The following is a 15353-nucleotide window of genomic DNA, read 5'->3' as shown; positions in this document are numbered from 1 at the left end:
GTCTTAAGTCAAGTAGGACTCATTTTTGATTGAGGCATAGTTTGTTGTAGCTTTTCTAGATTAGCTCATTGCACCTCAGCTATATATTTGAGGTTGCTCAATGTAATTATCATCTTTAATTTTATGCAACGAAACTTTGCCGAAGTGAAGAGCAAAGTGAAACTTTGAGTTCATATTGTTAATTTGCAAATTTGATCAAATAACAAGGAAGCTTTGCAATTTAGACTTTGTGTTGAATACATTGTGTTTTATAGTGAGAGTGTTCTTATGTCATTCTTGTCATAAAGTCTTTGTTTAAATCAAGTAAAGCATCGTGGAAAGATATTATTAAAGAGTAGAACAAGTTTTGTAATGTAAACTTTGTGTTTTATTTGAGCGTTTGTTAAATAGAATTAGTAATTAGTACAAGAGGTAGTGATTTGAAGACTTTGAGCTTCATTTTGTTATTTTGAGAAAAGATTATCAAAATTCTAGTTAGATATCAATACAAAGACTTTGTGCTTTGCTTTGTTATCTTGAAAGAATACCGTAGGTTACAAAAGTTATTTGTAGAAGGTAGATAAGATTATAGTGATTGTAAGACTTTGTGCTTGAACACTATTTTCTCGTCCTAGAGAAGCAACGGAGGACTTTGCGCCTTTATGGAAACTTTGTTTCTCTTTATTTCTATTGTTTATTAGAATGCTTTAAATTATTCTATAGTAACTTCAAAGTTGTATTAATCATTACTGCTCCAAATCATAACTTATTTTCTGAAAAAAGAGAAAAGAATAACATCTATTTGAAAAAGAGAATAGGATGATGTACCACCCAAGTTTAGAATAGGAATCGCAGTTTTTATTTTTTTCTGAATAAAAGATAGTAAGCAAAAGGGGGAGCCTTCCCTTATAATAAGGAGAGATCAAGTGAACAGCTACAAGAAAACAGATGCATTAATTCTTTTGGGGAGTACTTTTTTAATGGAAAAGTTTTACAAGCAGCTTGTTTGGTGGATGTTGCATGTAGAAGAACATCATTGACCAATTAAAATTGTTGAAATGAACCGGACACTGTGATAATCATGTATAAGCAAAATATACAACTTGATTTGGCTTTTGTATCTATATTTGATAATAATATTTTCTTTTTTATACAATTTATATGTATATAGTCAGTACTGTCCTGTTTACTGTTCTGAAGATAATTAAGATTTTGTTGGCATTCCAAGTTGATTTATTTTCATTTTGTTTTGTTTAGTTTCATTATAACAATATTTTAGTGGAAAATGATTTATTTTAACTTTTTCTTGTTCATGTAGGGTACACTACGTTGCCTCTGTAATGCTCTAGACATTCCTTTCCAGATTTCAATGCTCAAGTACGGAATCATGGATCAAACAATAACATGTCCTTTCTAATGAAATTTATTTCAAAATATCACTTCTGTTTTAAAGCTGATTAAGTGTACCTTATGATCTCTGTGATTTGCATTACTGCCATTTTGCTGTGGATTGAGCTGTGTTTAAAATTCAAATGAATCTGCAATGGCTTGGAAGACTGAAAAGATGAAGTTATATTTGTAAAAAGATAGAAAAAGCAATTTTGCTTGTTGATGTCAAATTATTGTGAACAGATAAATATACACAGGAAAGAAAAAATTGCAATTACTGGAAATTGTACAAGGTTTCAAAAAACTAGTTTACTTTAACAAAGAGAGCTTATGCTGAAAACAAATGGCTAACCATGAAATAGTAGGCTTTATAGTTGACCATGCTGCCAAGGAGCACTTTCTACTATTTTACTAGCAGCCCTGTGTGGCTTTAACCTAGGCTATTATATGGTTTAAATATGGTTATAAAATAAATAAATACTTAAAGAAAATCTTAATATTCTCCCTTGACCAAAATTTTTAATGTGCCTTTGCTCTATATTTTTATACCTCTAAATGAAAAAACGAGTGTAATATAGGATGGGTGTATATGTAGAGAGCCCAACCAGCTCTAACTGTTGAAACTGTCAATGCTGGTTTTTTTGTTTGATGTTTTATATTTTCTTTTCAGTTTTCTTGGGGTTTTGACATAAAAAGCAAATATATACAGCACTAGAGGAAAGTCTGCAAATTAAGGAACTGAATAGACAACACGAAAGAAAGAGCTGAACCATTAATTTTTTTTATTCATTTATTCGGAAACTCCTACATTCACATGCATACCCGGATTGAAGGTCTGATTTCAGCTCTATGGCCTTCTGACAAAAAGCAACTGCTGGATGGATGGATTCTCTTTCAACCTGCAGTGATGGCTTCCAAATTTGATGTCAATGTCTTCTCCTAGGTGTGGCGACTTCTCCTTAATTTCAATGGAATTTGTTGTGCACTTTACAATCAAAATCGTCTTCCTTAATCATGGAGTCACCTCTGCTGCAACTCTATGATGGCTGCTACAATTCGTACAGCTAGGAAACTATTGCCAACAATGTGTAGGATAGCTGTTCTATATCGATCCCCAATCTACAGATGTAGCCCTTTCAAACAGCTGAAAAAACGCTTGTATTTTCTCACCAATTTGTACAAATTGAACCCCTGTGAAAGCCAAATTCACTGGATATTTCACCAATTCAAATGGCTGCACACTGAAGATTTTTCCGTTCTCCAATGGCGGATGAAGACTGAAACCCTTGGTCTCTACTCTCCACGAAGTCATGAAAATAAATGCCAAACAATAATGAATCAAACTTCTTGTTGTTGAATATATATAATCCTCAAGAAGTTCGATTTTCTTCCATAAAGCACTTTAATAACATGAAATGTTATAATATTAAGTTGGCATCATTAAATGTAATTATGAACTTGGGTTATGTGCTCACAATTAATTAAAAATACGCCCCCCCTTTTATGATGCCTAGACTCTCAACTTAAGTCACTTAAGTTATAATATAAAATTATATTATAACTTTATAATATAGGCTCATAACCAAATAAACATTAATATCTCCTTAATTACTCAACATTTTTGCACGCCATTTAAACAGGGAGCTGACATGAGGAAACTGCATATGACCATACCCCCTTTACTAAAAATAGCAAGGGTCCATCTCTAACATCCCAAGGCTTACTAAAAATAGTGAGTAGAGCAAATGATGTCCGAATGATGCGAAATGAAGATCAAGTTGAAGCACTCTGAACACTGGAGATGATACAAATCCTTAGGAGACCCACTAACCATCCTCATTAGCCTATGAGGGTCGGCATGATAGGCTAATCCCACTAAATATCTGATGTCAACAAGAAGGGGACATCACAGTATATTATTTATAACAATCTTTTAGAACCACTATTTGGAAAGATTACAGAAAAAACATCAATTTACAATTAATTGCAATTTATTATGGGTTATTGAAAATGAATAATACTATGCTTTGAATAGATGTCTCCGTTAAAGACATACTGCACAGAAGATAGAAATTAAGAAATTAATGTTTATTTCGGAAAAATGGTTCAGAGTCCTGTTGGTGTCTGCTTTATCATCTACCAAACATTAGAATAGGATACCCGAAGGTATTCTATCATCTCCTGAAAAATCACTACTGATTCCAAGGTCTATATGTGCGAACAAGCGACTTTAGTGAAATAGCTTCTTGGGTAGTGTATGCTGAAAATCTCAAGGGGGACTTACGTTAACAAATGTCTTCTGAATTGTTGGACTTTAGACGGGTTTAGCAATTTTAAGCTCTCTTTTTTTTTCAAATTTTTCCCGGGATTTAGACTTTCAAAAAAGGAGAAAAGAGATAGGGTTTGAGAAAGCTAATCTAATCCTACGAACTCTGGAGACTGTATCAATTGGGTGCTCTCGGGAAACCAAAATTTGCTTCGCCACACTAAGGACAACTACACAAAGCCGATGCAATCTTCAGTGGGTTGTGCTTATGATCGAGATGTTGGGATGCACAGAGGATGGGCTCAGACTAACTTTGCACAGTGAAATGGAAATCATCCATTCACCAAAAGTATGAGTGGAGATACACCATCAATTAACACTTATCAAGTCCTTCATTCAATTCTAACAACATGAAAGCAAATCTAAATTAACTTTAACTAAGTGTTGAGGAAATTGAAACCATGCTAATCATTGAAACAATAGGGATTACAAAGCCTTAAGAGAAAGTGCACATGCAATACATTATTCGAAAATGACCTTCATGCAACAATATGTCAAAAACCTCACACTTTCCAAATGAGAGGAGGTAGCCTTATATAGTTTTTAGAAAATAAATGAACGGTCGAGATCAAATAGTGATCAAGGGCCCAGATTGAAAGCTACAAACCCTAATTAGGGTTTCCCAAAACTCTATTAGTTCGAAAGAATGAGAAAGTGACATGTGGCACAACTTCTATTCTCACTGAGGCGAGCGTCCAGTTTCCCCTTTCGCAGATTCGATGTACCTGGACATGATAAGCCCGACCTCCTCCGTAGTGACACTTGGTAAGCTTCTAATCTGGAAGTCGATGATTTTCACATCATCGGTACATGTGGCGAGGATGTTTTCCCACTCAACTGCTTGGGCAAGAAAGTTCTCATCGATGAAGAGAAAATTTGCAATCCTTGAAAGATCGCCCTTGTCAATCATCCCCGAGTCTTTGAAGAAGCTCGACTGAATCCTGGCTCTGAGGTTCTCTGCCTGCAAGTGCTTTTCCCTTATACTCTCTTTCTTCCAAATCTCTGATGCTACATGAAATACCTTGCTCAAAATTTCCCTGACACTCTCCTCTGTCTCAAAGCACTTAGTCTTAGATTTCTTCAAAACTTCAACCCGGTTGACCAAAGCATAATACCAGGTGTTAAAGTCATACCTATCCCTAGCCTGTATGACACCCGCATCCACCAAAATTCTCTTCGACAAGCCTCGGATAACCTTTAGATGCGGAAGTATTTCATCTTGAATTTCTTCTACATCTTCCCAATTTGCAGCTAGGTCCTGGATACGACTGACCAACGAAGAAGCCGACTCATGTGCTGATACTAAATTTTGCACAAGTATATCAGCACGTGCTGAAGCATCTGAAATCCACTCCTTGGCCTGTTTGAATGTGCCCTTCATGTCCTCGTAATCCTTCATTGATTCTTGCTGAAGAGGCTGTGGTGGGGTGACCGGTTTTTCATGGTTGAGTGGTTTGGTCAGATGGAGAACATACTTCCTCCATTGCTGGTTTTCTTCCTCTTCTTTCTCTTCTCTCTCTCTCCTAAGCTAAACTCGCCTTGAGGGCGTTACAAGAGCCGTCGAAGTACTGGACTTCTTGGTCCTGGGTAGGCTTACCCAACTTTATAGTGGTGATCTTATAATCCTCCGGGGCAATATTGTCCCGAGTTTTTCCTTCCTTTGGCACAACTATCTGAACTGTCCTAAATCCTGCACTATCCCTCTAAATCAAAGAGAACTTTCTGGCTGGCTTGGGTGGCTTGGCTATGACTTGCTCATTCACCTTCTCCAGAAATGCTGCTGTGTTCTCTTCAGAATGGGCTTCCTTAGGGACCTTAGCCCTTATCCTTTCCCTTAGCCAATCAGGAATGGTCGACTGCTCTATGGTATTCTGATCAAACCCATCATCTGTCCCTCCTGGTCTAGTAGCTATACCATCCAAGAAGACTACTGGAGATGCAGGCGTTTCAACTTTTGTAGCTGCATTTAAAATTTGCTCTCTGTCCAGACTTTGGACAACTGCTTTCATTATTTCCTCAATTGAAGGAGAAGGCACTCTCACTTCATTATTTACCATATATATGTCCATCTCCTGCTCCTCTACTGCATTCTAATCAGGCACGACAGATGCTACACTCATGATGGAATGACCTTCGCTGGACTCCCGTCTTTCCCCTACAACCTTCTTTCCTATGGCCTTTCCAGAGCTTCCAACTAACTCCTTCCTCTTCCGGGACCCAACGCTCTCTGGATTCCGAGCATTGCCTGCAGAGATGCAAGGGTTGGAGGACAGAGAGTCCTTTACTCCCATCAAGTCGTAGGTCAGGGCCATACCTTTAGACTTCAATGGTTTTGTCCTTTCAGAGGTCCACCATTTAGAATATTCGACCACTGACCTCATGAGGTTTGCCAAATCTGAATTTTCTCCCTCTGACCAATCTATCAAGGCTAATGGTTCATTCTTCATCTTTTCAAAACCTGGTTGCTGAAGCTCAAGGTTGTCTTCTACTTGGTCAGAACTCTAAACACCTCCTTGCTCTTACCATGCTCAAGGGAATCCTCGACCAAAATCTCTTTCTGATCTTGAAATTATCGGCTGCGTTAGCCCAATAATCTTCTAAATCAGCTCTGTGCTCAAATGTCATCCCTTCGATCCTTTTTATTTTGTTGAACGGATCAAAATTCTTCCTCACCTTGTACTGATAAAAGGGGTACCAAGCCAGCTCCTCCTTAGCAATGGCAACGGCTTGTGGTGACGGACACGTTTTCAGTCCATTCCCAATCGTGAGAGAGGAGGTTCCTGCCTTCTTCTGCTTATCTCTTTGAATTGCCATATATCCCTGCAATTGCCTCACAACCTCGAGTAGTACAACTCGGCTGGTAGGGTAAGCTGGAAGCTTATAGGGAGATCCGGTAAACCCTTGAATTCTAATGTAAGTGAACTTCGGGTATTGGATATACCAATATCCGAATCTACCGATGAAGTCCATAGACTCTTGAGAGAGTCTGTGATGTAGTCCACCTTGCAACGTCTGTGTGATGTGCATGAAGAATGTGTCATTCACCCTTTTGAAATGGAACTTTTCTTCCATGTGAAGCTGGGGATAACAGTCATAGACTGGAAACTGTTTTTCTTTGTTTCCCACTTCCCCTCTGCAGGTGAGACCTCTGTATCTGTAGGTTCTAGCCAGGGAATAGAACAGGTACGAGCTCATGAAGAAGGTCCTATTTGCTTCTAGATTCTTCAGCTGGCTGTCCAAGTTATCACTTATCATTCGAGCCCTGTCCATCATCTTCACTCCGTTCATTATTTCATTTATAAAATAATACATCCAGGGCTCGAATGGAGCACCTTGAAGATTCACCATTATCCTGTTCAGCAGGACGATCATATCTCCAATATCTTCCTTGAAGTATGCTCTCACTAAGCTCTTCCTCTGTAGTTTAGAGGCACCTTTCCTTGGCTTGTCCAGCCAGGAATGATTGATGATGGCGTCATACTTCTCCAAGTGGTCCTGATACATGCGATCAGCTTCATCCTTGGTCACATAGACAGCGTTATGATACTCTGGAATTCTGAAGGCTTCCTTGATGGCCTCATCGCTGATGTTTGCCAATACTCTCCCATCTGGCACGACAATATCCCTACTAGCAGGGTTGTAATGCCTAGCACATTCAACTACTAACTTTGTGCATTGCATGGTAGGGAGAAAACCAGCAGCATGCACGATGCCACTCTTCATCGTCTTTCGCGCTGCCATGGTAGGCACGAGGTTGTCCAAACCAAACATCCGTTTCTTGAACTCCCTCAGATTGATGTGCCCGAGGTTAGTGTTGCTAACGTTCTTCCATTTCAAAGTCATCCTTGACTCGCGAGGAGCATCTTTGTCTACTTGAAATTTCATCGTGCTTAAAATCTGCAAGTAAAAATGAAGCTCTAGTTAGAAATTGGTTCGTGAATTGAAGAAAATAGAGGCTGCGAATGGCTAAGTGTTTGGAGACTTTATTTTCATACTTAGCCACAAAAAATGTATTTTCATACTTAGCCACAAAAAATGGATTTTCACATGTAAACTTCTTCAATCCTAAAGATAATTATGATTGCAATCCGACACCAAGTGTTATAACTTCAAAAGTCTCCTTTTACTTAGCCAATAAAATGATTTTCCTTCACTAAAAATTCAAATAGATCCACTAAAATCACTTTCAATGACTCTGGAAAACTCAGAAAATGTAACAAATCTGCATTTTAAATTCAACTTCACCTTTAAATGAATTAGAATAAGGCTAGAAGTTTCTCAGAAAACTCAGAAAAATTAATAACTCTGCCTTATACCAGCTGATTCCACTCCAAAATCTGCGAATTCTTTGACGAAAAGCTTGCCCAACTGCAAGCAATATCAAGATTTTCTCGAAATAAACTTCAATCTGCAAATATACTTCTTAATGTTTTCCTTAGCTTGCTAAGGAAATTCGAACTTCTTGGTGTAAGAATGAAGGAACAAAGGATGCATTTGTAATGAAGTTGATTTCATAATTAGAAACACGTAAAAACCATCCAACTTGTGTTTCTAAATTCAACTTAAATCTTGGGAAAGTTTCTCATCCAATTTTGAGTTGTTTCTAAAATAGCCATACCGGGGATTGGGCTAAAAATGCCAAAAACAAAACTTCCTAAAACATAGGAAAAAGCAAAAAAACAAAAATAGAAAGTTGTTCAAATTCGTCCAAATCAATTGCGATCTTCGTCCTTTGGCCTTTCTAGGCACTCTGATGGTATCCGGGCTCTGGTATCTCTCGGCTTGCAAAAACTAGCTTTCAATCTCTAGGACTTGAACTGTTCAAAATCGAGCAAGGCTTGGTAGAACTGAAGCGGAAGGCCACGTGACACTAACAAAACCCTAGAAAGCAGGAAAAGAGAGGGTCCCCATTTGCAATGGGGCGATGTGTGAAAAAGGTCACAACAAGTCTAGACTCATTTGTAAAAATGTGGGTGATGGGTGCCAAAGTTTAGCTTAAAACCAAATCACTGTAACCATTAAAACTTTGGAATATTTTATATCTCTGATGTCTTCCAAGGTAAACATTTTCTGTAGTTATCGTCCTTGGCAATGAATTTTCCTTCAATGCAGATGTGCCTTTGTTGAAAGCATATCTTCCATCGCCACTGATTTTCCCACCCAGCTACAATGTAGATGGACACGTCGTTTAGTTGTCCACATTTTAATGGGTGAAGCTTTTTCACTGATGTATGGCTTACCACAGGACTAAAGGATGAGGTAGATGACACCATTTTATTTCTGGATAAATCCAGTTCTCTGCAATCCCAAGGATACTCTTCTGAAGTAGGAAAGCAGAGTTAATGTTTTGCTTTAAAATCTATGCAATTTTATGGGGAATTTCTTTTTCTTGCAACAAAACAGCAGGATAACTATGTGAAATAGCTGGGCTTGAAATATATCATCAAGAAATCCTTTATTAGCTCTCTTTACTTAGTTCTTTACAATCCTCCAGTTACAATATAATGCTTTTCAAGCTTGGCTCGTTGCTGTATCTGATTCAAATCTGGTTATTGGGTCTATATCACAGCTTCTAAACTTATTGCAGAAGATTTTGGCAATGGATGTTGGGAAAGCATAGTTCTCATCTCTTCCAGTTAGGAGTGATCTGTTGCCTCCAAGCATATTTGAAGAATTTTCTATAAATCTACTCGCCTCATTTTACAATGCCTTTGAATTCATTGGTTACAATATAGTTGTTGATAGCACTGCAGATTCTCAATCCATTACTGATAAGGACTGGATGAGTTGTTTACCCCCTATGTTCTACTCTTTGTTTGTAACTGATTAGTTCGTTGAATGCTATTTAATTTTTTATATACTTGTGTGGCTTGCTTAGGTACTTACATTTTTTAGTTGTTACCTTAGTTGGCAAATGTTTTAGACAATCCTTTTTCAATGCTACCATTCTTGGTTGTTCCTTTGAGTTTCAATGACCTTTTTTGGTCATTTATATACTTTGATATAATGTCTTCTCTATGATTGATTCATAACTATTAACACAATCCCATAAATTCTTGATAAGTACGAATGTCAAAACTTGTGATAATCACATATTAGAGTAAAATGGACCTTCTAAATCTTCAATGGTTCCCAATAAAATATATTGACTATTTTTTTGGCAATAGTCATGATGTCTGTGTGTGTGTGTGTGTGTATGTATGTATGTCTGTGTGTGTATGTCTGTGTGTATGTATGTATGGATGTATGCATGTATGCATGTATGCATATGTGTATGTAAAATGGACCTTCTAAATTTTCAATGGTTCCCAATAAAATATATTGACTATTTTTTTGGTAATAGTCATGATGTGTGTGTGTGTGTGTGTGTGTATGTATGTGTGTGTGTATGTATGTGTGTGTGTATGTGTGTGTGTGTGTGTGTATGTCTGTGTGTATGTATGCCTGTATGCATGCATGGGTGAATGTATGTATGGATGTATGCATGCATGTATGTATGCATGTATGTATGTATGTGTGTATGCATGTATGTATGTATGTATGCATGTATGCATGTATGTATGTATGTATGTGAGTTGCGAAGTACTTGTGAGATTTTTAGTGCTGTGAGTACTAACAATGTTTACACTTCGAGTTTTCTTGCTGGGTTTTTAGAGAAAACTTGTTGAGTCTTAAGCAAAAAACTCTGACTGTGCATGCATGTTGGATGTAGAAAAAATGCAGGCATGAAATTGATAAAAAGCAATTTTTGTTTTTAAAACCCCCATTTTCTTTTCTTCAACACACATAACAGCAATCAATCATACTAAAGCAAAATGGGAAGATTTTTTAGGCAATTTGAAGAAGAAATTTTCGGAATTTTGGATTGGCATCAAGTTAGTTCATTTGATTTTCAAGCATATCAATTTGTAATTCATTTCTAGTTTAATGCTATTAAGTTTCCACAGTCCGTTTGTAGTATTTGGATTTGATTGTAGCTTCTGAATATTCATTTGTAGTTTATCGAGCATGTCAAATTTACATATTTTGTTAGATTGAATTGATTGAATTTCTAAATTTATTTGTTGATGTTTACTCGGGTAGTGTCATGCTACTTACATACCAAATAAACGGAGTGTAACTTACAAAACATGGAATATTAGAACATAGAAATACCAACTGCAATATAACTTCGTAAAGATAGAGCTTTTATTAAAATATGCAATATGTGTACATGACAATGGCAACCAGTCCCGAGTCTCACAAAATGAGTACATACATAGTGGTCTGTGAAGAGCACACGGTTATAATGAGAGGGGTGGGGGGGGTGGGGGTGAATGAGTATAATAACCAATTTCAACTGTTTCAACTTCAATCACAAGTATATAACTTATCTAATTAACATATTCATTGCATTCCAACATTCATATGTCATCTAATTATTATGAACACAAATAAAACACAAGATATATATGCGGAAACCCTTACGGGAGAAAACCTTGGCAAAATAATGCTTTTATATTTCTTCTTTTACAAAGTTTGTAGACACCAACCTACTAGAGGCACCAACCCCTAACTTTGTTTGTGAGCACCAACTCCCAAATCTGATTTTGTGAGCACCAACCCACTGGAAGCACCAACTCCCACTTCAGAATTTTGTGAGCACAAACCCACTTCACATAAATCTGATTTTCCACCTTGACAATGTTGCTATTTCAACAGATGATGGACATTACAATTTCTTCAACTTCCTTCTTATATTTTACTTCTTCAATAAATTATGATCTTCTCACAAATCTGCCTTGATCACATACCTTCCTTACAAATCTGCATATAGTCTTTATCAAATCTGCATATAATTGTTCCACACATATTCTGCACTTATATATGAACTGCATATATCAATACAAATCTGAAACACACTTGATCATCCTGAAATTAATCTTAAATATTCTGGCATAATTCTCATGTATGTGTGCCATAGAAATGGGACTCGGACTTGGCGAGGCTGACTCGACTCAGGACTTGGACTCGACAAAAAAACTCGGGTTGGACTGGGCTGGACTCGGCAAAGTGAAAAACTCAAGAAATTTAGAGATTTTTAAAGATTTAAAACTTGTTTCATGCACCCTTTATTAAATACACCTTAAAGACACAATAACATCATCGAATAGAAGCTAATTGGATTACATACACAACTATACATCAATCACATAGCATAAACACAAATTGTAGCTGAAGGAAATAACAAACATAAATATATAAATATTGTCAAATGTATACATATTACAAAACTCATGGAATAAAAAATACCTCATCACATGATCAAATGAGATGAAAACTTTTCCTTTCCAACTCTTGATTGACCAAATGACAATATATGTTGTTATATGGAGCCTAATAAGACTCGGAGGTTAAAATTTCCCTAGTTTTATTAGCGTAATTTCCCCCCTAATTTTACGACGGGGGTTTGGAGGCAGCACCCCTTGCATGGTCCTATTTTGCCAAATGAATGAAATGAAGTTCACTTTTAGGCTCAAAGCATAATATAAACCAAAAAAAATCAATTCGAAACATATTAGAAGTGTTTTTTTTAGCTTAAAGTTACATGCTACCCAAACTCGGCCAAAATCGCCGAGTCCGAGTTTGGGCGATTTTAGGCCCCACACTCGGCCGAGTCCGAAACCGAGCCCCCTAGATTCACCCAGCCTGACTTGACTTGGAAATCGCCCAAATTCGGCGATTTCTGGTGATTCTCGTTTCTCTGATGTGTGCACATACTAATCTTTATTTTAATCTTCATACATTCTTTATTTCTTACTTCGAAATCTGCAATCTCTTCTGAACAGTTTGTTACAAATTCTCTATATACTTCACCATAAATCTGAAGTAGTATTCATACAATTGTCTTACTTAATCTGGTGCACATATTATATTTGATTTTCTTCATACAGCACACCTGTACGCAGCACTCTACACACCGCTCACACACTTCCACATTGATTACCTTTTCTGGTCAGATATATATATTTATATCTGATTGGTATTACAGCATTTATACCACACACACAGCAGCAGTATCTTCCCTTTTGAGATTATTTCCTCAGCCCTATTTTCTCTATCATCCACACACTCTCCATCAAAAATGGTCTCACATTCCTTTTTATACCTCTCATAATTTCTAAAGGGACATATCTTTTCAGACAAAGAGACACGTCCTTAATAAACAAACTCAGATTCATTTAATAAGATCGCACCTCTTATATTAAACACGTTGTCTTCTCCTTGAACAAATCGCACCCTTTCCAAATTATGTCCTTCCAATTATATAACCATCGGTTATATTAAATAAGATGCACCGGTCTAGATATTAGTTTGCTATCGGTCATGTTTTATTATTTTTAGTTATCGATTCATAATTTTCATGTTTCAATGTGACTATCGGTTCTATTATTAAACCATCGACAATCTTTTTAATGGTTTTGTTTGCTATCCTATTGTGCGTTGCACACGCTCCCTGTTGCCGACAGGGTCCCCCTTCCCTTTTCTGAGCCTTTCGTCTTTGCCCTGTTGGGTTTCGCGCAGAGCATCTCGCATCCTTTCGAGTGAGTTTGCGACCGGTCCTTGAAGTGATGTCAAAAGAAAAGAGCCGATGATTCCATTAGGCTAGTCTAGCCCTCAGGCACAATGCCAAGAGTTTGTTCAAAATTGTGAAATCGCCTTGGATAGGCGTAAGGTGATAAAAGTTGGCGAAGCCTGCCAAGCAAAGAGTAGCGCGACTGAAAATCGCACAAGGACCCAAAGTTATCGTTTTTTTTTCGCATAAGAGTGATGAGATAGATTGCATGAGGTTTGTCTTTACGAAGTTTACAGGATTTGAATGAAGGATGATTTTCGCCTGCTAGGGAAGGAGGAGCGAATTTCCTGGCGAAATGCCAAGGTTGACAAACTTGCCCAGATGCCCAAGCTCGCGCTTCTCGAGGACAAAGTTAAAATCGCCAAAATCGCTCTAAGGGCGAATTTCGGACCTTCAGGCCAAATTTGAGAGAAATTTCAAAACTCGTTAAATTCCCAAAATGGGCCAGGGGTCCGAAAATGCCTTAAAATTCACAAAACCTCCAAGAAATTCGAAATTGCGAAACTGGCGAAAATTGGTCCTAGGTTCGAAATTTCACTTAAGTCGCCAAAATTGCCTTATGGGCCGAATTTCGGACCTAGAGGCCAAAATTTAAAATTTCAAAAGGTTAGAAAGTCGCCAAAACCGTCCAGGGGGCCAAATTTCGGACCCTAGGGTCAAATTCTCAAAAAATTCAAAAGTTAACAAAACTGACAAAAGGTCCGAAAATGCCTTTAAGTTTGCAAAAGACCCCCCAAAGGTCCGAAATTCACTTAAGTTATCTAATTTCGGACCCTGGGGCCGAAATTAGAAAATTTGTATGAATTTGCAAAATATGCCTTGAGGTCCGAAATTTGGATAAGTTGCTAAAATCGTGAAAAGCTCCTAAATTTGCAAAAACGTCTAAAACTCCGAAAATCTTTAAAATCGCAAAAATGCACTCAAGGTCCGAATTTGTTTTGAAGTTGAAAATGGGGCCTTAAGGTTCGAAAATTACCTTTTAGTTTGCATAAACTCCCCCAAGCTTTGAAAATTGGATAAATTTGCCAAAATTGTTAAAGCTCCGAAATTCGCCAAAAGACGTTAAAATCACGAAATTCCAAAGTGTGCCAATGGTCTGAAGTTTATTTTAAGTTGCAAAAAACGATGCATGGTCCGAAGTTCTTTCAAAATCGCAAACGTTAAAGCGTCCAAACTTGTTTTAAAAACCCCCAAAATTGCCTTATGGGCCGAATTTCAGACCCTAAGGGCAAAATGGAAAAATCCATATAAACTCGCAAAAAACGGAAAGCCCTTCCAAAATCGCCAAGGTCCGAAGTTTCAACAGGCTGCGTGAGTGTCGAAAATCGCGAACGGAGCGAGTATTGCGCGAGGGTGGAATTAGAGAGTTTTAAAGTTTGCAAAATCGTCCAAAAACGCCGAACTTAGGCGACAAGCCAAATGGTGCGAAAAGCGTAGTTTAAGTTTGCAAAATCCCTCCATTCCTTCGAAGATCACAACGCCATAGCTCCAAGGTTCGCCATAAATCCTCAAAATTGCAATGCATAGGGCAAATAAGGAATTCGAAATTTGTAAAACCCCTCCATACTGCCAAATTTCATGTAAGGAAGGATCGCGTTCGATTTTGAAAGGGAAGCCAGAGAGTATAGATTGCATTCAAGGTAAAACACTGACACAAACCATTCCAAACATTTAGGTTCAGATTACCAATTGCCCAAGGTAAAATCGCTTAGTCTAAAAATGACAAATTCTTTTCAAACAACAACTGCGAAAATTTGAATTGAAGGATGAACGTTGAAATTCCAAAATTTGCAGAACTATCCGTTCGTCTTTGCGTAGCAAAGTCGAGCAATTCTGGCCATCCATTTTTCATCAGGTAAGTACGCTTTGTCTCTCTTTATCATCTGAAATGTTTTTTAAATTGGATGCATGCCTGTGCAAAATTGATTAGAGTGCTTGAGTCTTCAAAATTCGCATTTTTTCGGATTATTAAAGCATCATTCAAAGCAGTCGAAAATTAGAATTTGCTCCTAAGATTTAACCAGAAATTGCTTTTTTTTAAAA

At 37.4% G+C, this 15353-nt stretch overlaps 1 protein-coding gene across 4 annotated transcripts in view; it reads left to right on the top strand.

Annotated features, from left to right (window-relative positions):
- LOC131042460 (branched-chain-amino-acid aminotransferase-like protein 2) overlaps nt 1-15353 on the top strand; it is a 243702-nt gene that overhangs the window by 126641 nt on the left and 101708 nt on the right. For 3 of the 4 annotated variants that reach the window (XM_057975741.2, XM_057975743.2, XM_057975740.2), the window contains exon 6: nt 1298-1356. The exons of the other annotated variant lie outside the window; for it this stretch is intronic. In XM_057975741.2, the coding sequence (XP_057831724.1) occupies nt 1298-1356 (59 nt within the window). The remainder of the gene's footprint in view (nt 1-1297; nt 1357-15353) is intronic. 4 annotated transcript variants of the gene reach the window in all.

This window comes from Cryptomeria japonica, chromosome 1 (assembly GCF_030272615.1).
Source record: "Cryptomeria japonica chromosome 1, Sugi_1.0, whole genome shotgun sequence".
Taxonomy (NCBI): Eukaryota; Viridiplantae; Streptophyta; class Pinopsida; order Cupressales; family Cupressaceae; genus Cryptomeria; species Cryptomeria japonica.
Note: the sequence above shows the minus strand (reverse complement) of the source record. Positions and strands in the feature narration are given on the sequence as shown.